Source organism: Salmo trutta, chromosome 31 (assembly GCF_901001165.1).
Source record: "Salmo trutta chromosome 31, fSalTru1.1, whole genome shotgun sequence".
NCBI lineage: Eukaryota > Metazoa > Chordata > Actinopteri > Salmoniformes > Salmonidae > Salmo > Salmo trutta.
The window spans coordinates 4,117,888-4,144,702 of NC_042987.1; the positions used below are offsets into that span (position 1 = coordinate 4,117,888).

Sequence of the window (26,815 nt, forward strand, 5' to 3'; positions counted from 1 at the left end):
TAGATGGGCTGTTTACAGATGGGCTATCTACCTACCTCATCCCCATACTGTATTTATTTATTTATCTTGATCCTTTGCACCCCAGTATCTCTACTTGCACATTCATCTTCTGCACATCTACCATTCCAGTGTTTTAATTGCTATATTGTAATTACTTCGCCACCATGGCCTATTTATTGCCTTAACTTACCTCATTTGCACTCACTGTATATAAGACTTTTTGTTTTATTTTGTTCTACTGTATTATTGACTGCATGTTTGTTTAGTCCATGTGTAACTCTGTGTTGTTGTATGTGTCAAATTGCTACGCTTTATCTTGGCCAAGTCGCAGTTGCAAATGAGAACTTGTTCTCAACTAGCCTACCTGGTTAAATAAATATATATATATTAGTTTTGTATGTAACATTATTAAAGTGACCAGTGTTCAATGACTAGAATACAGTATATATCTTGCGTTTGAAAAGTATTTACACCAATTGACATTTTCCACATTTTGTTATGTTACAGCCTTATTCTAAAATGTATTAAATTGTTCAGGGGAAAAAACTATCTACACACAATACCCTATGATGATGAAGCAAAAACAGTTTCAAAAACTTTGGCAAATTTATTAAAAAGAAAAAACTGAAGGGCTTCCCGGGTGGTGCTTGAGGCATCACTAAAGTCCCAGGTTTGATCCCAGGCTGTGTCACATTGCATTTCCTTGTCCCATTGTGCTCTAGCGACTCCTTGTGGCGGGCCGGGCACCTGCAAGCTGACTTCAGTCGCCAGCTGGATGGTGTTTCCTCCGACATGTTGGTGTGTCTTCCGGGTTAAGCGAGCAGTGTGTCAATTAGCAGTGTGGCCTATATTGTGCTATAGCTTGCAAAATAAACAAATGTGACTCTGTGTGACAAGATAAGGAAGACATTTATTCAAATCAAAGGAAATGTTATATCTCACATGCGCTGAATACAACAGGTGTAGACCTTACAGTGAAATGCTTACTTAGAAGTCCTTAACCAACAATGCAGTTTTAAGAAAAATAAGTGTAAAGTTAAAATGTAAATACCAAATAGTTAAAGAGCAACAGTATAATAACAGTAGCGAGGCAATATACAGGGGGTAACGATACCGAGTCAATGTGCGGGGGCACAGGTTAGTCGAGGTAATATGTACAGTTGAAGTCGGAAGTTTACATACACCTTAGCCAAATACATTTAAACTCAGTTTTTGACAATTCCTGACATTTAATCCTAGCAAAAATTCCCTGTCTTAGGTCAGTTAGGATCACCACTTTATTTTAAGGACGTAAAATGTCAGAATAATAGTAGAGAGAATTATTTATTTCAGCTTTTATTTCTTTCATCACATCCCCAGTGGGTCAGAAGTTTACATGCACTCAATTTGTATTTGGTAGCATTGATTTTAAATTCTTTAACTTCGGTCAAACGTTTCGGGTAGCCTTCCACAAGCTTCCCACAATAAGTTGGCTGAATTTTGGCCCATTCCTCCTGACAGAGCTGGTGTAACTGAGTCAGGTTTGTAGGTCTCCTTGCTCGCACACGCTTTTTCAGTTCTGCCAACATTTTTCTATAAGATTGAGGTCAGGGCTTTGTGATGGTCACTCCAATACCTTGACTTTGTTGTCCTTACGCCATTTTGCTAGAACTTTGGAAGTATGCTTGGGGTCATTGTTTATTTGGAAGACCCATTTGTGACCAAGTTTAACTTCCTGACTGATGTCTTGAGCTATTGCTTCAATATATCCACATAATTTTCCATCCTCATGATGCCATCTATTTTGTGAGGTGCACCAGTCCCTCCTGCAGGAAAGCACCCCCACAACATGATGCTGCCACCCCCTTGCTTCAAGGTTGGGATGGTGTTCTTCGGCTTGCAAGCCTCCCCCTTTTTCCTTCAAACATAATGATGGTCATTATGGCCAAACAGTTCTATTTTTGTTTCATCAGACCAGAGGACATTTCTCCAAAAAGTACGATCTTTGTCCCCATGTGCAGTTGCAAACCATAGTCTGGCTTTTTTATGGTGGTTTTGGAGCAGTGGCTTCTTCCTTGTTGAGCGGCCTTTCAGGTTATGTTGATATTGGACTCATTTTACTGTGGATATAGATACTTTTGTATCTATATCCTCCAGCATCTTCACAAGGTCATTTTCTGTTGTTCTGGGATTGATTTGCACTTTTCACACCAAAGTACGTTCATCTCTAGGAGACAGAACGCTTCTCCTTCTTGAGCAGTATGACGGCTGCGTGTCCCATGGTGTTTATACTTGTGTACTATTGTTTGTACAGGTGAACGTGGTACCTTCAGGCGTTTGGAATTTGCTCCCAAGGATGAACCAGATTTGTGGAGGTCTACAATTTTTTTTCTGATGTCTTGGCTGATTTCTTTTGATTTTCCCATGATGTCAAGCAAAGATGCAGTGAGTTTGAAGGTAGGCCTTGAAATACATCCACAGGTACACATCCAATTGACCCAAATCAATTAGCCTAATAGAAGCTTCTAAAGCCATGACATAATTTTTTTGAATTTTCCAAGTTGTTTAAAGGCACAGTCAACTTCGTGTATGTAAACTTCTGACCCACTGAAATTGTGATACCATGAATTAGAAGTGAAATATTCTGTCTAATCAATTGTTTGAAATATTACGTGTGTCATGCACAAAGTAGATGTCCTAACTGACTTCCCAAAGCTGTAGTTTGTTAACAAGAAATTTGTGGAGTGGTTGAAAAACTAGTTTTAATGACTCCAATCTATGTGTATGTAACCTTCCGACTTCAACTGTAGGTAGAGTTAAAGCGACTATGCATAGATAATAACCGAGAGTAGCAGCAGCGTAAAAGAGGGAGTGGGAGGGCAAATGCAAATAATCTGGATAGCCATTTGATTAATTGTTCAGTAGTTTTATGGCTTAGGGGTAGAAGCTGTTAAGGAGCCCCTTGGACCTAGAATTGGTGCTCTGGTACTGCTTGCCATGCGGTAGCAGAGAGAGTCTGGAGTCTTTGATAATTTTTAGGGCCTTCCTCTGACACCGCCCGGTATAGAGGTCCTGGATGGCAGGAAGCTTGGCCCCAGTGATGTACTGGGCCATACGCACTACCCTCTGAGTGCCTTGAGGTCGGAGGCTAAGCAGTTGCCATACCAGGCAGTGATGCAACCAGTCAGGATGCTCTCGATGGTGCAGCTATAGAACCTTTTAAGGATCTGAGCACACATGCCAAGTCTTTTCAGTCTACTGAGGGGGGATAGGCTTTGTCGTGCCCTCTTCACGACTGCCTTGGTGTGTTTGGACCATGTTAGTTTGTTGGTGATGTCAACACCAAGGAACTTGAAGCTCTCAACCTGCTCCACTACAGCCCAGTCGATGAGAATGGGGGCGTGTTCGGTCGTCATTTTCCTGTTGTCCACACTGCCAGGTCTCTGACCACCTCCCTATAGGCTGTCTCGTCGTTGTCGGTGATCAAGCCTACCACTGTTGTGTCGTCTGCAAACTTAATGATGGTGTTGGAGTCGTGCCTGGCCATGCAGTCATGGGTGAACAGGGAGTGCAGGAGGGGACTAAGCACGCACCCCTGAGGGGCCCCCCTGTTATGGATTAGCATGGCAGATGTGTTGTTACCTACCCTTTTCACCTGGGGCCAGCCGGTCAGAAAGTCCAGGATCCAGTTGCAGAGGGAGGTGTTTAGTCCCAGGGTCCTTAGCTTATTGATGATCTTTGAGGGCACTATGGTGTTGAACGCTGAGCTGTAGTCAATGAATAGCATTCTCACATAGGTGTTCCTTTTGTCCAGGTGGGAAAGGGCAGTGTGGAGTGCAATAGAGATTGCATCATCTGTGGATCTGTTGGGGTTGTATAGAAATTGGAGTGGGTCTAGGGTTTCTGGGGTAATGGTGTTGATGTGAGCCATGACCAGCCTTTCAAAGCACTTTATGGCTACAGACGTGAGTGCTACGGGTCGGCACTCATTTAGGCAGGTTACCTTAGTGTTCTTGGGCACAGGGACTATGTTGGTCTGCTTGAAACATGTTGGTATTACAGACCCAGTCAGGAACAGGTTGAAAATGTCAGTGAAGACACTTGCCTGATGGTCAGCGCATGCTCGGAGTACACGTCCTGGTAATCCATCTGCCCCCCCGGCCTTACAGTGAGGGGAAAAAAGTATTTGATGCCCTGCTGATTTTGTACGTTTGCCCACTGACAAAGAAATGATCAGTCCATCATTTTCATGATAGGTTTATTTGAACAGTGAGAGACAGAATAACAACAAAAAAATCCAGAAAAACGCACGTCAAAAATGTTAGAAATTCATTTGCATTTTAATGAGGGAAATAAGTATTTGACCCCTCTGCAAAACATGACTTAGCATTTGGTGGCAAAACCCTTGTTGGCAATCACAGAGGTCAGACGTTTCTTGTAGTTGGCCACCAGGTTTGCACACATCTCAGGAGGGATTTTGTCCCACTCCTCTTTGCAGATCTTCTCCAAGTCATTAAGGTTTCGAGGCTGACGTTTGGCAACTCGAACCTTCAGCTCCCTCCACAGATTTTCTATGGGATTAAGGTCTGGAGACTGGCTAGGCCACTCCAGGACCTTAATGTGCTTCTTCTTGAGCCACTCCTTTGTTGCCTTGGCCGTGTGTTTTGGGTCATTGTCATGCTGGAATACCCATCCACGACCCATTTTCAATGCCCTGGCTGAGGGAAGGAGGTTCTCACCCAAGATTTGATGGTACATGGCCCCGTCCATCGTCCCTTTGATGCGGTGAAGTTGTCCTGTCCCCTTAGCAGAAAAACACCCCCAAAGCATAATGTTTCCACCTCCATGTTTGACGGTGGGGATGGTGTTCTTGGGGTCATAGGCAGCATTCCTCCTCCTCCAAACACGGCGAGTTGAGTTGATGCCAAAGAGCTCCATTTTGGTCTCATCTGACCACAACACTTTCACACAGTTGTCCTCTGAATCATTCAGATGTTCATATGCAAACTTCAGATGTGTTTCTTGAACAGGGGGACCTTGCGAGCACTGCAGGATTTCAGTCCTTCACGGCGTAGTGTGTTACCAATTGTTTTCTTGGTGACTATGGTCCCAGCTGCCTTGAGATCATTGACAAGATCCTCCCATGTAGTTCTGGGCTGATTCTTCACCGTTCTCATGATCATTGCAACTCCACGAGGTGAGATCTTGCATGGAGCCCCAGGCCGAGGGAGATTGACAGTTCTTTTGTGTTTCTTCCATTTGCGAATAATCGCACCAAATGTTGTACCTTCTCACCAAGCTGCTTGGCGATGGTCTTGTAGCCCATTCCAGCCTTGTGTAGGTCTACAATCTTGTCCCTGACATCCTTGGAGAGCTCTTTGGTCTTGGCCATGGTGGAGAGTTTGGAATCTGATTGATTGATTGCTTCTGTGGACAGGTGTCTTTTATACAGGTAACAAGCTGAGATTAGGAGCACTCCCTTTAAGAGTGTGCTCCTAATCTCAGCTCGTTACCTGTATAAAAGACACCTGGGAGACAGAAATCTTTCTGATTTCCCTCATTAAAATGCAAATCAATTCATAACATTTTTGACATGTGTTTTTCTGGATTTTCTTGTTGTTATTCTGTCTCTCACGGTTCAAATAAACCTACCATTAAAATTATAGACTGATCATTTCTTTGTCAGTGGGCAAACGTACAAAATCAGCAGGGGATCAAATACTTTTTTCCCTCACTGTATGAATTATTAATGTTGACCTGTTTAAAGGTCTTACTCAGATCGGCTACGGAGAGCGTGATCACACAGTCGTCCGGAACAGCTGATGCTCTCATGCATGCCTCTCATGCATGCTTCAGTTTTGCTTGCCTCAACGCGAGCATAGAAGTAATTTAGCTGGTCTGGTGGGCTCGTGTCACTGGGCAGCTCAGTCTGTTATAGTTTGTAAATCCTGCCACATCCGACTAGCGTCGGAGCCAGTGTAGTACGATTCAATCTTAGTACTGTATTCATGCTTTGCCTGTTTAATGGTTCGTCTGAGGGCATAGCGGGATTTTTTCATAAGCGTCCGGGTTAGAGTCCCGCTCCTTGAAAGCGGCAGCTTTCATTGTGGATGTTGCATGTAATCCATGGCTTCTGGTTGGGGTATGTATGTACAGTCGCTGTGGGGACGATGTCATCGATGCACTTATTGATGAAGCCAGTAACTGATGTGGTGTACTCCTTAATTTCATCAGAAGAATCCCGGATCATATTCCAGTCTGTGCTAGCAAAACAGACCTGTATGAAGCTTTGCTTCATCTGACCACTTCCTTATTGATGAGTCACTGGTGCTTCCTGCTTTAGTTTTTGCTTGTAAGCAGGAATCAGGAGGATAGTACTATGGTCAGATTTGCCAAATGGAGGGAGAGCTTTGTACGTGTCTCTGTGTGAAGTAATGGTGGTCTGGAGTTCCCTCTGGTTGCACATTTTAACATACTGGTAGAAATTAGGCAAAACGGATTTAAGTTTCCCTGCATTGAAGTCCCCGGCCACTAGGAGCACCGCTTCTGGATGAGTGTTTTCCTGTTTGCTTATGGCCGTATACACCTCATTGAATGCCAGCATCGGTTTGTGGTGGTAAATAGACAGCTACTAAGAATATAGATGAAATCTCTCTTGGTGAATAGTGTGGTCTACAGCTTATCATGAGATATTCTACTTCAGGTGAGCAAAGCTCGAGACTTCCTTAGATTTTGTGCACCAGCTGTTGTTTGCAAATATTCATAGACTGCCATCCCTTGTCTTACCAGAGGACACTGTTCTGTCCTGGCGAAAAGCTTAAAACACGCCAGCTGTATGTTGTTCAGCCACGACTCGAAGAAACATAAGACATTACAGTTTTTAATGTCCCGTTGGTAGGATATACGTGATCGTAGTTTGTCTATTTTATTTTCCATGGATTGTTCTTTGGCTAATAGGACCGATTTAATAAAGGAGTGGCAGGTAGCCTAGTGGTTAGAGCATTGGGCCAGTAATTGAAAGGTTGCTGGATCGAATCCCCGAGCTGACAAGGTACAAATCTGTCATTCTGCCCCTGAACAAGGCAGTTAACCCACTGTTCCCCGGTAGGCAATCATTGTAAATAAGAATAAAGGTTAAATAAAAGGTTAAAATAAGTTAAATAAAGGTTAAATATAAAAAATAAATAAATAAAGGGAGATTACCCGCTCGCCGTCGGTTCCTTACAAGGCACCCAGACCTTTGCCCCCGATGTCTCTTTCTCCTGTGAATGATGGGGATGAGGGCCCTGTCGGGCGTCTGAAGTAAATTCCTCCAGTACTGGGTGAGTAATCGCTGTCCTGATATCTAGAAGCTCTTTTCGGTCGTAAGACACCAGTTACACCAATGAGAAGTCCCACATTTGCATCAATACTGTTTGACCATTGCTGATGCGATCTTGATTTCCTTTGTGATGAGATTTTTGCTATGAGTGTATACCTCTGGAAGTTCGAAGACCACATACCTCAAGTCCATTTGTTTTGTAACAGCCCACTGGTTTCCTCTGTCCCATAGTTTTTTTTAACAGAATGCCCGTTCTCTTTCTCCTGATGTTGAGATCTGACAAGCTTCTCCGTACAGAATGTTGCTGAGCTGCCGGTATATAAAAACTCATAGGTCTGTATGATTTAGTTTTTCTTTAGAATGTTTGATTTGCACAGGCACGATGGCGAGACTACAGCCTTCGTTGCCGACCCCAGTGTGGCCACTTGTGGAAAGAGAAACCATAGCATTGCACACAGTGTCCTCTGTTGTCTCTCCAGCTGACTCTCTGGAAGCTTTCAACCCTTTCCTCTAGTGTGTGTAGCAACTTTCTGACTTGCTTCCTTTTCACTTTGATGAGGTTTCTCTTTTTCAGTCACAGGAGTGACCAAGTGTAGCATAGCTTCCTGACTTCAGCTGAAGCTTTGGTTTGAGAGTTTGGGTTTTGGAGTTCTATTCCCAGTGAAAGGGTATTGGATATCTGCCTCTCAATGAAAAGCACAAGGCGTCTGAAACAAGCTCGTTGGTTAGTTCATTCTTGAATATCACAGGCTACAGATCTCAAGTTTGAATGGTCATTTTAAAATGATTATTCTCATGTTTGAGGTGCTATTCATTTCATCCATAAATCCAATATGTTGTATAGCATTGCAGCATACTTGCAAGAAAAGTGCGTATGCGTGAAGAGCTGACTTGCCTAGTTAAATGAAATAAATACAATTACCATCCTCAGTTTCAATGGCAGACCAGCCCAAATCTTTCTCCATGTAAGCAGTTGATATTCTCATTTCACTTCCAAAATGCTGTTCTAATAGCCTCCTAGCTTCCCTGTAACCCACCCCAGCTTCCACATGATGACAGCTGCAGACCAGTTCTCTTGCTTGACCATTTGTATATTGCTCTAAGAAATAAAGCTTGACTTGACTCCTGTCAGCTTTGCTGTCTATACTGTGCTCAAAGGCTCTTATGAATGACTGGAATTTCTCTGACAGGAAGTAGTGACAACCTTTGCTGCTTGACAATGAGTTCAGTCACTTTGCTTTGTCTGTGTAGAACAGCAGCAAATATAACCTGCTCAGAATTGTTTGGCATATTGGTGCCACCTGCTGGCAATGAAGATATATGCTGGTGGCTACTCCTAGGCCATACATCTTGACTGCGCTTTGGGTTCAGGCGAGGACTAGTGTACATTTCATCCTCCTCTGTTGAGTTCTCCACAGAAGACAGATTGACCTTTTCCAAGGTTCTAAGAGGCCTCATTATTCTGGACTCCTCATGATATAAATTCATGCAAATCCTTTTGTCTTTGGTCCCATTTGTAAGGAATCTTCATGTTCTTCCAGAACTTTTACTTTGGCATTAGATGCTGCTATTTGGGCTTGCATTTCCAGGTTTTCCTTTTTGGCGTTTAGCTCAGCTAGTATTTCTGCTTCTGAGTGCTTCTGCCTTGGCCAAGAGAGCAGCTCTTATCCTACTTGAAGTTGTGGAGGAAGCCTTTGAGGATCTCCTAGAGTTTTTTGACGCACTGTCATCGGCATCTATTTCAGGGTGATGTTCAGTGATCAGAGATTTTGCAGAACCAAGCCATTTATCCATAAATTCATCAAACCTTATCATTTTTGGGTCAAACCAATCAATTTGATCCCCACCCGTTATCATCCGATAATAGAGCTTGAACAGATTTATGAAGCTGTATTTTTGTTTAAACATTTTTAAATTGATTTAACCTTTATTTAACCAGGAAGGGCTCATTGAGATTTGAAATCTATTTTTCAAGAGCGTCCTGGCCAAGATAAGCAGCACCAAGTCATTACACAATTACAGACAGACAACATGAAAAACTACCGGTAATCTAGTAAAAAAAACTATAGAATTCACAAGAGTATAACAATAAAACAGCAAATTTAAAAACTTTGACAGGTCAGGGAATCAGCCTCAAAATCCTTCATCAATGATTTAAAAACACCAATCGGGACAAGTTCTTCCAGTTTAAAAGTATTTTGTAAGGCATTCCAAGCTGATGGCGCGGAGTACATAAAAGCCCTTTTTACCAAGTTCAGTTCGGACATTTGGAACAGTTAGCAGGATAAAGTCCTGCGAACGAAGAGAGTACCCACCACATTTCTGAACAACAGAAAGGCCCAAATAAAATGGTACTTAACCCTAAATGGCTTTGTAAATAAATGTATACCAGTGACTGAGCCTACGATTGACTAGAGAAGGCCAACCAACCCTGGTATATAAAGTGCAGTGGTGCGTAAGGGTTTTGCAGTTTAAAATAAATCTCAATGGGTGTCAATTGATCTAAAACACTGAGCGGAAGCATTCATATATAAAATATCCCCATAGTCTAGTATAGGCATAAATGTAGTTGATACTAGCCTCCTTCTGGCTTCAAAAGAAAAACAGGCCTTATTCCTAAAATAAAATCCCAATTTCAGATTTAAAAAATGTGTAAGTTGTTGAATATGCAATTTAAGAGGCCGTCATCAATTAAAATTCCAAGATATATATGAGGTTACAGTCTCAATCTCATTGCCCTGACAGGTAGTAATAGGTGAAAGGTTCAGAGGTCTATTTCTTGCTTTAGAAAACACAATTAGTTTAGTTTTGTCATTATTGAGGATCAGCTTCAATTGACACAAGGTATGTTGAAGAGTATAGACGAGGCACAACAATAAATAACAGTATCATCAGCATAAAAGTGAAGTTGCGCATTTTGCAAACTTTTGTCTAAATTATTTATATAAATTCTGAATAAGAGGGGACCAAGTACAGAGCCCTGGGGCACACCATTACAGACAGACAATTTAACTGACATGAGCCCATCAAATTGAGTGCATTGAGTTCTATCAGACAGATAGCTAGCAAACCATGCAACTGCATGCTCCGAAATACCTACACTCGACAATCTCTGCCTCAGTATAGAATGAACAACTGTATCAAACGCCTTAGAGAGATCATTAATTCATTCAGTATACTTTCAAACCTATCTGCAAGAAAGTCACTTAGTCAACCTTTTCTTTATAAACCATGAGCGCATTTACAGTATATCACAAAAGTGAGTACACCCCTCACATTTTTGTAAATATTTGAGTACATCTTTTCATGTGACAACACTGAAGAAATGACACTTTGCTACAATGTAAAGTAGTGTGTGCAGCTTGTATAACAGTGTAAATTTCCTGTCCCCTCAAAATAACTCAACACACAGCCATTAATGTCTAAACCGCTGGCAACAAAAGTGAGTGCACCCCTAAGTGAAAATGCCCAAATTGGGCCCAATTAGCCATTTTCCCTCCCCGGTGTCATGTGACTCGTTAGTGTTACAAGGTCTCAGGTGTGAATGAGGAGCAGGTGTGTTAAATTTGGTGTCATCGCTCTCACACTCCCTCATACTGACTGGTCACTGGAAGTTCAACATGCCACCTCATGGCAAAGAACTCTCTGAGGATCTGAAAAAAAGAATTGTTGCTCTACATAAAGATCGCCTGGGCTATAAGATTGCCAAGACCCTGAAACTGAGCTGCAGCACGGTGGCCAAGACCATACAGCGGTTTAACAGGACAGGTTCCACTCAGAACAGGCCTCGCCATGGTCGACAAAAGAAGTTGAGTGCACGTGCTCAGCGTCATATCCAGAGGTTGTCTTTGGGAAATAGACGTATGAGTGCTGCCAGCCATGCTGCAGAGGTTGAAGGGGTGGGGGGTCAGCCTGTCAGTGCTCAGACCATACGCCGCACACTGCATCAAATTGGTCTGCATGGCTGTCGTCCCAGAAGGAAGCCTCTTCTAAAGATGATGCACAAGAAAGCCCGCAAACAGTTTGCTGAAGACAAGCAGACTAAGGACATGGATTACTGGAACCATGTCCTGTGGTCTGATGAGACCAAGATAAACTTATTTGGTTCAGATGGTGTCAAGCGTGGCGGCAACCAGGTGAGGAGTACAAAGACAAGTGTGTCTTGCCTACAGTCAAGCATGGTGGTGGGAGTGTCATGGTCTGGGGCTGCATGAGTGCTGCCGGCACTGGGGAGCTACAGTTCATTGAGGGAACCATGAATGCCAACATGTACTGTGACATACTGAAGCAGAGCATGATCCCTTCGGAGACTGGGCCGCAGGGCAGTATTCCAACATGATAATGACCCCAAACACACCTCCAAGACGACCACTGCCTTGCTAAAGAAGCTGAGGGTAAAGGTGATGGACTGGCCAAGCATGTCTCCAGACCTAAACCCTATTGAGCATCTGTGGGGCATCCTCAAACGGAAGGTGGAGGAGTGCAAGGTCTCTAACATCCACCAGCTCCGTAATGTCGTCATGGAGGAGTGGAAGATGACTCCAGTGGCAACCTGTGAAGCTCTGGTGAACTCCATGCCCAACAGGGTTAAGGCAGTGCTGGAAAATCATGGTGGCCACACAAAATATTGACACTTTGGGCCCCAATTTGGATATTTTCACTTAGGGGTGTACTCACTTTTGTTGCCAGCGGTTTAGACATTAATGGCTGTGTGGTGTGTTTGGGGTTTTAGGCTGGGTTTCTGTACAGCACTTTGTGACATCAGCTGATGTAAGAAGGGCTTTATAAATACATTTGATTATAAATACATTTGATAGACTGATGAGAGCCAATAAGCTTAGTCAGTTTTTTTGGTTTTGTCATCCATCATTTACGCGAAGTTACACTTAAATCACAATAATTTGCAATCCAAACTTTGTATTTGCAATCTCATATTTGTTTCAGTTGTGTTGATTAGAGGTCGACCGATTTAATTAGGGCCGATTTCAAGTTTTCATAACAATCGGAAATCGGTATTTTTGAACGCCGATTTGGCCTATTTTTTTATTTATATTTTTATATATATATATATTACCTTTATTTAACTAGGCAAGTTAGTTAAGAACACATTCTTACTTTCAATGACGGCCTAGGAACGGTGGGTTAACTGCCTTGTTCAGGGGCAGACCGACAGATTTTTACCTTGTCAGCTCAGGGATTCAATCTTTCGACCTTACGGTTAACTAGTCCAACGCTCTAACCACCTGCTTTACATTGCACTCCACGAGGAGCCTGCCTGTTACGCGAATGCAGTAAGAAGCTAAGGTAAGTTGCTAGCTAGCATTAAACTTATCTTATAAAAAACAATCAATCAATCATAGTCACTAGTTAACTACACATGATTGATGATATTACTAGTTTATCTAGCCTGTCCTGCGTTGCATATAATCGCTTAGGTACACGTTGCTCCAACCATAAACATCAATGCCTTTCTTAAAATCAATACACAAGTATGTATTTTTAAACCTGCATATTTAGTTAATATTGCCTGCTAACATGAATTTCTTTTAACTAGGGAAAATGTGTCACTTCTCTTGCAAACAGAGTCAGGGTATATGCAGCAGTTTGGGCCGCCTGGCTCGTTGCGAACTAATTTGCCAGAATTTTACGTAATTATGACATAACATTGAAGGTTGTTCAATGTAACAGGAATATTTAGACTTAGGGATGCCACCAGTTAGATAAAATATGGAATGGTTCCGTATTGCACTGACAGGAAAAACGTTTTGTTTTCGAGATGATAGTTCCCGGATTCGACCATATTAATGTAAAATGACACAATTTCACCTGGTTAATATTGCCTGCTAACCTGGATTTATTTTAGCTAAATATGCAGGTTTAAAAATATATACTTCTTTGTATTGATTTTAAGAAGGGCATTGATGTTTATGGTTGGGTACAGTCGTGCAATGATTGTGCTTTTTTTGCAAATGCGCTTTTGTTAAATCATCCCCCGTTTGGCGAAGTCGGCTGTCTTTGTTAGGAAGAAATAGTCTTCACAGTTCGCAACGAGCCATGCTGTTGTGCAAATGGAATAGACAACAGGTGGCAATTATAGGCAATTAGCAAGACACCCCCAATAAAGGAGTGGTTCTGCAGGTGGGGACCACAGACCACTTCTCAGTTCCTATGCTTCCTGGCTGATGTTTTGGTCACTTTTGAATGCTGGCGGTGCTTTCACTCTAGTGGTATCATGAGACGGAGTCTACAACCCACACAAGTGGCTCAGGAAGTGCAGCTCATCCAGGATGGCACATCAATGCGAGCTGTGACAAGAAGGTTTGCTGTGTCTGTCAGCGTAGTGTCCAGAGCATGGAGGCGCTACCAGGAGACAGGCCAGTACATCAGGAGACGTGGAGGAGGCCGTAGGAGGCCAACAACCCAGCAGCAGGACCGCTACCTCCGCCTTTGTGCAAGGAGGAGCAGGAGGAGCACTGCCAGAGCCCTGCAAAATGACCTCCAGCAGGCTACAAATGTGCATGTGTCTGCTCAAACGGTCAGAAACAGACTCTGAGGGTGGTATGAGGGCCCGACGTCCACAGGTGGGGCTTGTGCTTACAGCCCAACACCGTGCAGGACGTTTGGCATTTGCCAGAGAACACCAAGATTGGCAAATTCGCCACTGGCGCCCTGTGCTCTTCACAGATGAAAGCAGGTTCACACTGAGCACATGTTGACAGACGTGACAGAGTCTGGAGACGCCGTGGAGAACGTTCTGCTGCCTGCAACATCCTCCAGCATGACCGGTTTGGCGGTGGGTCAGTCATGGTGTGGGGTGGCATTTCTTTGGGGGGCCGCACAGCCCTCCATGTGCTCGCCAGAGGTAGCCTGACTGCCATTAGGTACCGAGATGAGATCCTCAGACCCCTTGTGAGACCATATGCTGGTGCGGTTGGCCCTGGGTTCCTCCTAATGCAAGACAATGCTCGACCTCATGTGGCTGGAGTGTGTCAGCAGTTCCTGCATGAGGAAGGCATTGATGCTATGGACTGGCCCGCCCGTTCCCCAGACCTGAATCCAATTGAGCACATCTGGGACATCATGTCTCGCTCCATCCACCAACGCCACGTTGCACCACAGACTGTCCAGGAGTTGGCGGATGCTTTAGTCCAGGTCTGGGAGGAGATCCCTCAGGAGACCATCCGCCACCTCATCAGGAGTATGCCCAGGCGTTGTAGGGTGGTCATACACACTACTGAGCCTCATTTTGACTTGTTTTAAGGACATTACATCAAAGTTGGATCAGCCTGTAGTGTGGTTTTCCACTTTAATTTTGAGTGTGACTCCAAATCCAGACCTCCATGGGTTGATAAATTGGATTTCCATTGATTATTTTTGTGTGATTTTGTTGTCAGCACATTCAACTATGTAAAGAAAAAAGTATTTAATAAGATTATTTCTTTCATTCAGATCTAGGATGTGTTGTTTAAGTGTTCCCTTAATTTTTTTTTGCAGTATATTTTTGTATTTGTAATAATGACAATTACAACAATACTGAATGAACATTTTTATTTTAACTTAATATAATACATAAATAAAAATCCATTTAATCTCAAATAAACAATGAGACATGTTCAATTTGGTTTAAATAATGCAAAAACCAAGTGTTGGAGAATAAAATAAAAGTTCAATATGTGCCATGTAAAAAAGCTAACATTTAAGTTCCTTGCTCAGAACATGAGAACATATGAAAGCTGGTGGTTCCTTTTAAAATGTGTCTTCAATATTCCCAGTGAATAAAGTTTTAGGTTGTAGTTATAGGATTATACCTCTCTATACATTTGTATTTCATATACCTTTGACTATTGGATGTTCTTATAGGCACTATAGTATTGCCAGCCTAATCTCGGGAGTTGATAGGCTTGAAGTCATAAACAGCGCTGTGAAGCAAGCATTGCGAAGAGCTGCTGGCAAACGCAGGAAAGTGCTGTTTGAATGAATGCTTACGAGCCTGCTGCTGCCTACCACCGCTCAGTCAGACTGCTCTATCAAATCATAGACTTAATTATAATATAATAAACATAGAAATACGAGCCTTTGGTCTTTAATATGGTCAAATCCGGAAACTATCATTTCGAAAACAAAACGTTTATTCTTTCTGTGAAATACGGAGTCGTTCCGTATTTTATCGAACGGGTGGCATCCATAAATCTAAATATTGCTGTTACATTGCACAACCTTCAATGTTATGTCATAATTATGTAACATTCTGGCAAATTTATTACGGTCTTTGTTAGGAAGAAATGGTCTACTCACAGTTCGCAACGAGCCAGGCGGCCCAAACTGCTGCAAATACCCTGACTCTGCTTGCACAGAACGCAAGAAAAGTGACACAATTTCCCTAGTTAATATTGCCTGCTAACATGAATTTCTTTTAACTAAATATACAGGTTAAAAAATATATACTTGTGTATTGATTTTAAGAAAGGCGTTGATGGTTAGGTACATTGGTGCAACGCCAGTGCTTTTTTTCGTGAATACGCTTGTTAAATCATCACCCGTTTTGTGAAGTAGTCTGTGATTCGATTAACAGGCACCGCATTGATTATTTGCAACTCAGGACAAGCTAGTTAAACTAGTAATATCATCAACCATGTGTAGTTAACTAGTGATTATGTTAAAATTGGTTGTTGTTTTATAAGGTAAGTTTTTAATGCTAGCTAGCAACTTACCTTGGCTCCTTGCTGCCCTCGTGTAACAGGTAGTCAGCCTGCCACACAGTCTCCTCGTGGAGTGCAATGTAATCGGCCATAATCGGCATCCAAAAATGCAGATGACCTATTGTTATGAAAACTTGAAATCGGCCCTAATTAATCGGTCGACTTCTATTACAGACGGTAGGCAATTAAGGTCACAGTTATGAAAACTGAGGACACTCGAGGCCTTTCTACTGACTCTGAAAAACACCAAAAGAAAGATGTCCAGGGTCCCTGCTCATCTGCGTGAACGTGCCTTAGGCATGCTGCAACGAGGCATGAGGACTGCAGATGTGGCCAGGGCAATAAATTGCAATGTCCGTACTGTGAGACGCCTAAGACAGTGGTACAGGGAGACAGGGCGGACAGCTGATCGTCCTCGCAGTGGCAAGCCACGTGTAACAACACCTGCACCGGATTGGTACAGCCGAACATCACACCTGCGGGACAGGTACAGGATGGCAACAACAACTGCCCGAGTTACACCAGGAATGCACAATCCTTCCATCAGTGCTCAGACTGTACGCAATAGGCTGAGATAGGCTGGACTGAGGGCTTGTAGACCTGTTGCAAGGCAGGTCCTCACAGACATCACCGGCAACAACTTCGCCTATGGGCACAAACCCACTGTCGCCGGACCAGACAGGACTGGCAAAAGTGCTCTTCACTGACGAGTCGCGGTTTTGTCTCACCAGGGGTGATGGTCGGATTCGCTTTTAGTGTCGAAGGACTGAGTGTTACGAGGCCTGTACTCTGGAGCGGGATCGATTTGGAGGTGGAGGGTCCGTCATGGTCTGGGGTGGTGTGTCACAGCATCATTGGACTGAGCTAGTTGTCATTGCAGGCAATCTCAACGCTGTGCGTTACAGGAAAGACATTCTTCTCCCTCATGTGGTACCCTTCCTGCAGACTCATCCTGACATGACCCTCCAGCATGACAATGCCACCAGCCATACTGCTCGTTCTGTGCGTGATTTTCTGCAAGACAGGGATGCCAGTGTTCTGCCATGGCCAGCGAAGAGCCCGGATCTCAATCCCATTGAGCACGTCTGGGACCTGTTGGATTGGAGGGTGAGGGCTAGGGCCTTCCCCCCAGAAATGTCCTGGAACTTGCAGGTGCCTTGGTGGAAGAGTGTGGTAACATCTCACAGCAAGAACTGGCAAATCTGGTGCAATCCCTGAGGAGGACATGCACTGCTGTACTTAATGCAGGTGGTGGCCACACCAGATACTGACTGTTACTTTTGATTTTGACTCCCCCCTTTGTTCAGGGACACATTATTCCATTTCTGTTAGTCACATGTCTGTGGAACTTGTTCAGTTTGTCTCAGTTGTTGAATCTGTTATGTTCATACAAATATTTACACATGTTAAGTTTGCTGAAAATTTACACAGTTGTCAGTGAGAGGGCATTTCTTTTTTTGCTGAGTTTACTTGTTTATTTATGGAAAATCACATGATTAACTCTTTGGTCCTATCACAGTTAATTTACTTACTAATGGCACTGCCTACTCCAGAACAGGCGTTTTTTAAATCATATGAGCAAAAAATATTTCATTTTATTTGGAATGCTGAGCCAGACAAAATTTTACGTGCCTATTTATATAATGAATAAGAGTTTGAGGGGGCTAAAATGATTAAATATTAAAGCTTTAAACCTCACACAAAGCTTCACTCATACATAAGTTATACTTAAACCCAAAATGGTTCTCCAGTAGATTATTAAGAACGGCTCATCCTTTGTTCAAAAATGGCCTTTTTGCCTTTATACAGATTACAACTTCTCATTTCCAACTAATTGAAAATGAAATTTTGTTTAAAGTATCACCCTTTCTTAAACAAGCCATTCAAAGCTGGTTACAATTTCAGTTTTATCCCCAGAATAGAGAACAAATATTACAACAAATGTTATGGTTAAACTCAAATATACTGATTAATAAAAATAATGTGAAATGTCAGAATAATAGTAGAGAGAATGATTTATTTCAGCTTTTTTCTTTCATCACATTCCCAGTGGATCAGAAGTTTACATACACTCAATTAGTATTTGGTAGCATTGCCTTTAAATTGTTTAACGTGCGGCAATTGTTTCGGGTAGCCTTCCACAAGCTTCCCACAATAAGTTGGGTGAATTTGGCCCATTCCTCCTGAGAGAGCTGGTGTAGCCAAGTCAGGTTTGTAGGCCTCCTTGCTCGCACACGCTTTTTCAGTTCTGCCCACAAAATTTCTATAGGATTGAGGTCAGGGCTTTGTGATGGTCACTCCAATACCTTGACTTTGTTGTCCTTAAGCCATTTTGCCACAACTTTGGAAGTATGCTTGGGGTCATTGTCCATTTGGAAGACCCATTTGCAGCCAAGCTTTAACTTCCTGACTGATGTCTTGAGATATTGCTTCAATATATCCACATCATTTTCCATCCTCATGATGCCATCTATTTTGTGAGGTGCACCAGTCCCTCCTGCAGTAAAGCACCCCCACAACATGATGCTGCCACCCCCGTGCTTCACGGTTGGGATGGTGTTCTTTGGCTTGCAAGCCTCCCCCTTTTTCCTGCAAACATAATGGTCATTATGGCCAAACAGGTTTGTTAGTTGTTAGTTTAAGGGTGTGCACACTTATGCAACCAGGTTATTGTGAGTTTTTTATTTTTCCCCCTCAAAGATTTCAGTTTGTTTTTCAATTGAATTGTTCACGTTATAGGTCACATTAAAGGTGGAAAAAGTTCTGACATGATTTATCTTTGTCTCATTATTTTACATCACAAAAACCTGGCATTTTAACAGGGGTGTGTAGACTTTTTATAGCCACTGTGTTATGACATTTTGTGACGTTTTTGTTTGTTTTGGACTTTGGTAAGGGTTTTTTCAGCTAGGCCACTCCAGGACCTTAATGTGCTTCTTCTTGAGCCACTATTTGTTGCCTTGGCCGTGTGTTTTGGGTCATTGTCATGCTGGAATACCCATCCACGACCCATTTTCAATGCCCTGGCTGAGGGAAGGAGGTTCTCACCCAAGATTTGACGGTGCATGGCCCCGTCCATCGTCCCTTTGATGCGGTGAAGTTGTCCTGTCCCCTTAGCAGAAAAACACCCCCAAAGCATAATGTTTCCACCTCCATGTTTGACGGTGGGGATGGTATTCTTGGGGTCGTAGGCAGCATTCCTCCTCCTCCAAACACGGCGAGTTGAGTTGATGCCAAAGAGCTCCATTTTGGTCTCATCTGACCACAACACTTTCACACAGTTGTCCTCTGAATCATTCAGATGTTCATTGGCAACCTTCAGACGGGCATGTATATGTGCTTTCTTGAGCAGGGGGCCCTTGCGAGCGCTGCAAGATTTCAGTCCTTCACGGCGTATTGTGTTACCAATTGTTTTCTTGGTGACTATGGTCCCAGCTGCCTTGAGATCATTGACAAGATCCTCCCATGTAGTTTTGGGCTGATTCCTCACCGTTCTCATGATCATTGCAACTCCACGAGGTGAGATCTTGCATGGAGCCCCAGGCCGAGGGAGATTGACAGTTCTTTTGTGTTTCTTCTATTTGCGAATAATCGCACCAACTGTTGTCACCTCATCAAGCTGCTTGGTGATGGTCTTGTAGCCCATTCCAGCCTTGTGTAGGTCTACAATCTTGTCCCTGACATCCTGGTAGAGCTCTTTGGTCTAGGCCATGGTGGAGAGTTTGGAATCTGATTGATTGCTTCTGTGGACAGGTGTCTTTTATACAGGTAACAAGCTGAGATTAGGAGCACTCCCTTTAAGAGTGTGCTCCTAATCTCAGCTCGTTACCTGTATAAAAGACACCTGGGAGCCAGAAATCTTTCTGATTGAGAGGGGGTCAAATACTTATTTCCCTCATTAAAATGCAAATAAATGTCTAACTTTTTTTTATGTGTTTTTCTGGATTTTTTTGTTATTTTGTCTCTCACTGTTCAAATAAACCTACCATTAAAATTATAGACTGATCATTTCTTTGTCAGTGGGCAAACGTACAAAATCAGTAGGGGATCAAATACTTTTTTCCCTAACTGTATATCTGTTTCCAATTGTTGGAATCAACCTGTCAAGTAGCCTTTTTCCTGTTTTCTCCATGTTGTTTGTTGATGATATCCTAAAGTTGATACTTGGATATCATGAAAAAATTATATAGATATGATACTCAATAAAACAAAACTTGCTTTATTTATCTTCAACATCTTGTATACAATTAGGCCTAGTTGGACAGGGACGTACAGAGATTGGGTGAATAGCAGAGTAAACAAAAATAGTATAATTTGGTCAGGAAGGACAAGATGTCACGGAGACAAAGGACTGAAATGCCACAAAACAAACAGATGCAGTGATGCAGACGGAGTCACTGTGTTAACTCCTATTGGTCGGTGGTGCTTGTGCAGACACCCTCAGCGGAATCTGCAAAAGTATGGTTTTCAGGGAAAAAGGAAGAGACCCTGTAACGCAACTTCTGCTTTTGGACGTGCCTCGCTGTTTACAGTCCCCGGTGAAACATATTGCAGCTAGCGACGGCACATTTGCTAGCTGGCTCCCTAAAGTTGTTTCCATCCTGAATTGTGACACTCCATCTTAACTCCTCCTCCACATTTACTGGATTGTTTGAACAATGCAGAAGGTTACCTCCCCCGACCAGTTTTTTTCCCCCTCGTCATGACCAGAATGTGGGGCGTGTAGTTTCAGGCGTTTCATATCAATCAAATTGTATTTGTCACGTGCTGAATACAACAGTGACATTACAGTGAAATGCTTACTTACAAGCCCTTATCCAACAATGCAGTTTTAAGAAAAATAAGTGTTGAAGTATTTACTAAAATATAAACTGAAGTAAAAAAAAAAAAAAATATATATATATATATATATATATATATATATATATATATATATATATATATATATATAGAATAATAATATATATTTTTTTTGAAGGAAATAGAAAAATAACTTTTGGGTAGAAGCTGTTAAGAAGCCTTTTGGACCTAGACTTGGTAGCAGAGAGAACAGTCTATGACTAGGGTGGCTGGAGAATTTGGCAATTTTTGGAGTCTTCCTCTGACCCTGCCTGGTATAGAGGTCCTGGATGGCAGAACATTTGGCCCCAGTGATGTACTGGTCTGTACACACTACCCTCTGTAGTGCCTTGCGGTCGGAGGCCGAGCAGTTGCCATACCAGGCAGTGATGCAACCAGTCATCTGATGTGGGGACCCATGCCAAATCTTTTCAGTCTCCTGAGGGGGAATAGGCTTTGTTGTGCCCTCTTCACGACTGTCTTGGTGTGTTTGGACCATGTTAGTTCGTTGGTGATGTTGACACCAAGTATCTTGGAAGGTCTCCACTACAGCCCCGTTGATGAGAATGGGGGCATGCTCGGCCCTCCTTTTCCTGTAGTCCACGATCATCTCCTTTGTCTTGATCACATTGAGGGAGAGGTTGCTATCCTGGCACCACACTGCCAGGTCTCTGACCTCTCAGCCTATAGGCTGTCTCATCATTGTCGGTGATCAGGCCTACCACTGTTGTGTCATCGGCAAAATTAATGATGGTGTTGGAGTCGTGTCTGGCCATGCAGCCATGGGTGAACAGGGAGTACAGGAGGTCTGAGCACGCACCCCCGAGGGGACCTCATGTTGAGATCAACGTGGTGGATGTGTTGTTACCTACCCTTACCACCTGGGGGCGGCCCGTCAGGACATCCAGGATCCAGTTGCAGAGGGAGGTGTTTAGTCCCAGGGTCCTTGGCTTACAGATGAGCTTTGAGGGCACTATGGTGTTGAACGCTGAGCTGTAGTCAATGAATAGCATTCTCACATAGGTGCTCCTTTTGTCCAGGTGGGAAAGAGCAGTGTGGAGTGCAATAGAGACTGTTCCCCGGAGCAAAGCAGTTAACCCACTGTTCCCCGGGCGCCGAAGACATGGATGTCGATTATGGCAGCCCCCCGCAGCCCCCCGGGGTTGGGCTAAATGCGGAAGACACATTTCAGTTGAATGCATTCAGTTGTGCAACTGACCAGGTATCCCCCTTTCCCTTTCCTGTGTGTAGCGAAGGGGGAGAGCTTTCTGATGGATCGATCATCTTGGTGGATGTGTGTGAGCTGCCATAGAGATGTAACCTGATACCTGTCTGCCATTAAGTCGTTCAGATCCTGACCTTCCCTGTTAAAAAGCTGAACTGCCCTTGGACCGGCTGCTGATCGGGTCAACTTCCACTACACTCTATAGACAGTGACACTGCACTTTTCACTGTAACAATAGGATCAAGTAGCCTTTAAACCAGGGGTGGGAAAGGAACTAAATATACTTTAAAATGACTGAAACCAAACTGTGTAGGAATGATAATGGACCCACGTTCATAGACAGTCAGGGAGCATCGAAAATGAGTTTAAGACACTAATCTAATTGAAAGTAAGTTTTGCGTTTTTTGCCCGAATAGATGAGCTTAGGATTTGAGGAGGGTGAGCTGATCCTAGACCTGTGCCTTGTAGGCCCTACTGCCTAGTGCCTTCAGAAAAGTTCTACCCAGAGTTGTAGTCTTGACCGCAGCAGACATGAGTGTGCTTCAGTATTTCGGGCGTTTTATTCCTCCCTCCCTCTCTCTTTTTCTTCTTCCCTCATCTTCCCGGCAGACGTGTGTTTTGGAATGCTACCTCCCTCAACCCCCCCCCCCCTTCCCCCTTCCTCTCGTCTCTCCCTCACTCCATATTCCTTATACAAGCGTCTGTTAGTGTAGAAACTGAGTTTCCGTTCCAGCCCTCAAAGGGTTAAAAACTGCTTCAGCCTCTCGCACACACACACACACACACACACACACAATCACTCGCCAACCGGTTTAGACTGGTTCTTAGAAAAAGTGCTTTGTGTCTCCCTATGAATCCTGGGAAGGGTCATGTGTGCCTCAGTGATGTCAGAGGTTGAAAAAAAAAATAAACTTGAGTCAGCTTTCTTTTATCAGATGAGATGTGTGAGCATGTGTGTGTGGCCCAGGTACAGTAATGAGTGTGGCAGTGTGTGCTGCATATTTGCCGCCATTACTACCCTATTCTGAGAAAAGGAAAAAGGAGGGTGGTGAAAGGGTTAATGTGGCGTTTCTTTCCCGAAGCCGTAGCTTCCTGCCGTGCGTCACTGGGCAGACAAGGGGCCTGAGTAAGTGAGTGTTCTGTTTATTTATGGAGGACAGCAGTGGGACCCCAGTCCACATGTGTGACGCAGGACACTACTCCTTACTGTACTGTCTGTCTGTTTCTTAGTATGACTGTGATTAGTCTTGGAGTACCTCCTACAGCCAGTCTAGTCTTGTCTCAGTCTTGTCAAGTCTCTCAACATCTTGTTTCCTGGCACCTCCTCTGTCTGTCGGTTTCCCTATTGGGGGGGGGGGGGGGGTGTGTGTGTGTGTGTGTGTGTGTGTGTGTAAACAGGAGGTAGGGATTAAGACCCGCTAGCATCTGGGTAGTGGGCACCAAGGTGGTCATGTGTGTTCCAATCACATAGCCATCGGTCCCATTGACAGACAAGGGAGAGGAGAGAGAGAGAGAACTAGCTACTGTAAGTCTGTCTCCATTCTGTCCCACAGGACAACATCTGGTGCCCACTTAGCTAGCTTAATAGAGAGGGACTGAATCTGGTGCCCACTTAGCTAGCTTAACAGAGAGGGACTGAATCTGGTGCCCACTTAGCTAGCTTAATAGAGAGGGACTGAATCTGGCGTTGTTTTTTGCCTCTGTCCTTAGTAAATGCTTCAAGGTCAACTGCGCTTTATCTCTAAAAATGGATTCAAGGTCAGCTATGCCTGACCAAGTTCTATAGACTTTATGTTTTACAACTGATTTGAGGTCAGCTATACCCATCCTGGTCCAAGGCTATATGCTTTACTGTCTATTGACGTCAGCTTTGTCTATTCAAGTGAATGTCTGACCAAGTCTTCTTCTTCTGTCTCTTTGTAGGGGGATGTCTGAGGAGGCTGTTCGCCAGACGCGCAGTCAGAAGAGGGCACTAGGGAGAGAAGTCCCTCCCACTGAGTCTGACCGCAAGAAGCCCAAACAAGACCGGGCAGAGACTGGAGCTCCAGACCAGGATGATGAGAGCTCAACTAAACCGGAACCACAACCCGAAACCACAAAAGATGATCTAGACCAGTTTAAACATGTGGTCAAGCCTGAGAAGGCACCAGAACTACCGAAGTTAAAATTATCGCTAGTGTTACCATCCCAACCAGCAAAGGAGCCAGAGCGGGACCGGGCCCCGAAATGGTCAGATCCGAGTTTAGACAACCGGACTGAGAGGAATGACCACAGCGACCAGGTCAGGGTGAAGAGTGAGGTGCCTCTAGATGGGCGGAACAGGACCGTGAAGTCGGAACCGATGGTGGCTAGTGGTATGATGGCGGCAACAGAGGTGAAGGCTACCATTAAAGTGGAGGTCCAGACAGGAGAGCAGGTGCTGGACATGAGCACCTCTAGAGGGTGAGCCGCACTCTATTTATTATCCTGAAAACTGATGTGAGATCAGCTCCTTTTACTGTATTTCTAGTACCATTTACTCTATGCCATTCAAAACTGGCTTGAGGTCAGTTTCCCTGACTACTCAAGTAGTTTCAAGATGGCACTTAGTTAGTTTTAGAATTCGGTTCTGACGGAAGTCAAGTCTTTAAAACCTGTTTGGTGTGTGGGGGGGGGCATAGTGTGAGATCAATGAGAGTACGTTTTTAAGAAGATTTTGTAATTATAGTCTAAATAGATTTATTGAACAGAGTACCTACTATTGGGGGGGTGCAGTTTTTTGATTATTTTTTTTTTCGAAAGAAAACTGTCCTTCAAAACTTCCAGTGTCTGGCCCTCCCTCCATTTCCCCTGTCACCACCTGAACCCTAAAACTCCCCTCCACAAAATGAAGCCTGTGTGTCACAAACCGGTTCCAACCAGCCGTTGCCATGGTTTCCACTGTGGAAGGAAGGGGGGGGCGTGAGAGGCAGGGTCACGTGATGATGCCTGAGTGGAGGGTCATGTGACCTGCTTTGGATGAGTGATTAACCCACAGGAAGTGGTAATGGGGCGACACACACACTCTCAAGGTGCTAAGCCCTGAGGAGGAGAAGGCTGCGTATTGTAATGCCCACTTCTGAGGATTGACAATCTGTCTCATCAGAGTTCATCATTTACTCTACATTTAACTTTCATTTTCCAATCTGAACTGGGTTATTCATATCCATAAAGGTTTACAGCAATCCACATTTCATTGATGCTGATCAAACTCAAACAGAATGTCATTAGACTAGCGGCAACTGGCAAGCCCACAGAAGATTTTGGACCCACGAACATACAACAGATATAAACTGGTAGCCTTCCAATGCAAACACTGCTGCTCCTTAACAAATCAAATCAAATTTCTTTGTCACGTGCCGAATACAATGGGTGTAGAATTGACCATGAAATGCTTACTTATGAGCCCTTTCCCAACAATGCAGAGTTAAGATGTATGACAATTTGCAACAACAACAAAAAAGATTAGTAACACAAAAAAATAACAATAACGAGACTATATACAAGGAGTACTGGTACCGAGTCAATGTGCTGGGGTTATGAGGTAATTGAGGTAATACTGTGTGTACATGTAGGTAGGGGTAAAAGTGACTAGGCAGTCAGGATAGATAATAAACAGTAGCAGCAGCGTAATGAATAATGGCGCCGGAGGGGATGGCTGCCGTTACGGGCTCCTAACCAACTGTGCTATTTTGTTTGTTTTTTCGCATTGTTTGTAACTCATTTTGTACATAATGTTGCTTCTACCGGCTCTTATGACTGAAAAGAGCTTCTGGACATCAGAACAGTGATTACTCATCTCGAACTGGACGAAGATTCTTTCTTTAATGAGTCCGACGCGAAGGATCTACTGCTTCCCGAGACCAGGCCCAAATCCCCGTCATTAGCTTGAAGAAATGACGGGAATACAGGGGGCGGGGTGCCTTGTGAGAATTAATTGGCGAGTGGATAAACCGCCTTTACCATCCGTTCTATTGGCCAATGTGCAATCACTGGAAAATAAAAGTGGATGATCTTCGATCGGGACTATACTACCAACGGGACATTAAAAACTGTAATATCTTATGTTTCTCCGAGTCGTGGCTGAACGACTACACAGAGAATATAGAGCTGGCTAGGTTTTCCGTACATCGGCAGGACAGAGCAGCTTCGTCTGGAAAGACGAGGGGCAGGAGTGTATCTATTTGTCAATAACAGCTGGTGCGCGATGTCTATTATGGAATAAGTCTTGAGGTATTGCTCGCCTGAGGTAGAGTACCTCATAATAAGCTGTAGTCTACACAATCTACCAAGAGAGTTTTCATCAATATTATTCGTAGCCATCGATCTACCACCACAAACCGATACTGGCACTAAGACAGCACTCAGCGAGCTGTATAAGGCCATAAGAAAATGCTCATCCAGAAGCGGCGCTCCTAGTGGCCGGGGACTTTAATGCAGGCAAACTTAAATCCGTTTAACCTAATTTCTACCAGCATGTCACATGAGCAACCAGAGGAAAAAACAGAGACGCATACAAAGCTCTCCCTCGCCCTCCATTTGGCAAATCTGACCATGATTATATCCTGCTGATTCCTGCTTACAAGCAAAAACTAAAGCAGGAAGTACCAGTGACTCGCTCAATATGGAAGTGGTCAGATGGCGCGGATGCTACGCTACAGGACTCTTTTACTAGCACATACTGGAATATGTTCCGGGATTTATCCAATGGCATTGAGGAGTATACTACCTCAG

General features: G+C 43.7%; 1 protein-coding gene across 8 annotated transcripts in view; it reads left to right on the top strand.

The window, feature by feature from the left end:
• The window catches only part of LOC115169368 (transcriptional repressor p66-alpha), a 74,388-nt gene that overhangs the window by 14,669 nt on the left and 32,904 nt on the right, over positions 1 to 26,815 (top strand). For 4 of the 8 annotated variants that reach the window (XM_029724921.1, XM_029724923.1, XM_029724922.1 and 1 more), the window contains exons 1-2: positions 22,876 to 23,193; positions 23,987 to 24,505. In XM_029724921.1, coding sequence (XP_029580781.1) covers positions 23,039 to 23,193; positions 23,987 to 24,505 — 674 coding nt within the window. In that variant the 5' untranslated portion in view covers positions 22,876 to 23,038. Of the gene's footprint in view, positions 1 to 22,874; positions 23,194 to 23,986; positions 24,506 to 26,815 lie in introns of those variants that run through there. The other 4 variants (XM_029724926.1, XM_029724928.1, XM_029724924.1 and 1 more) reach the window with 3 other exon arrangements.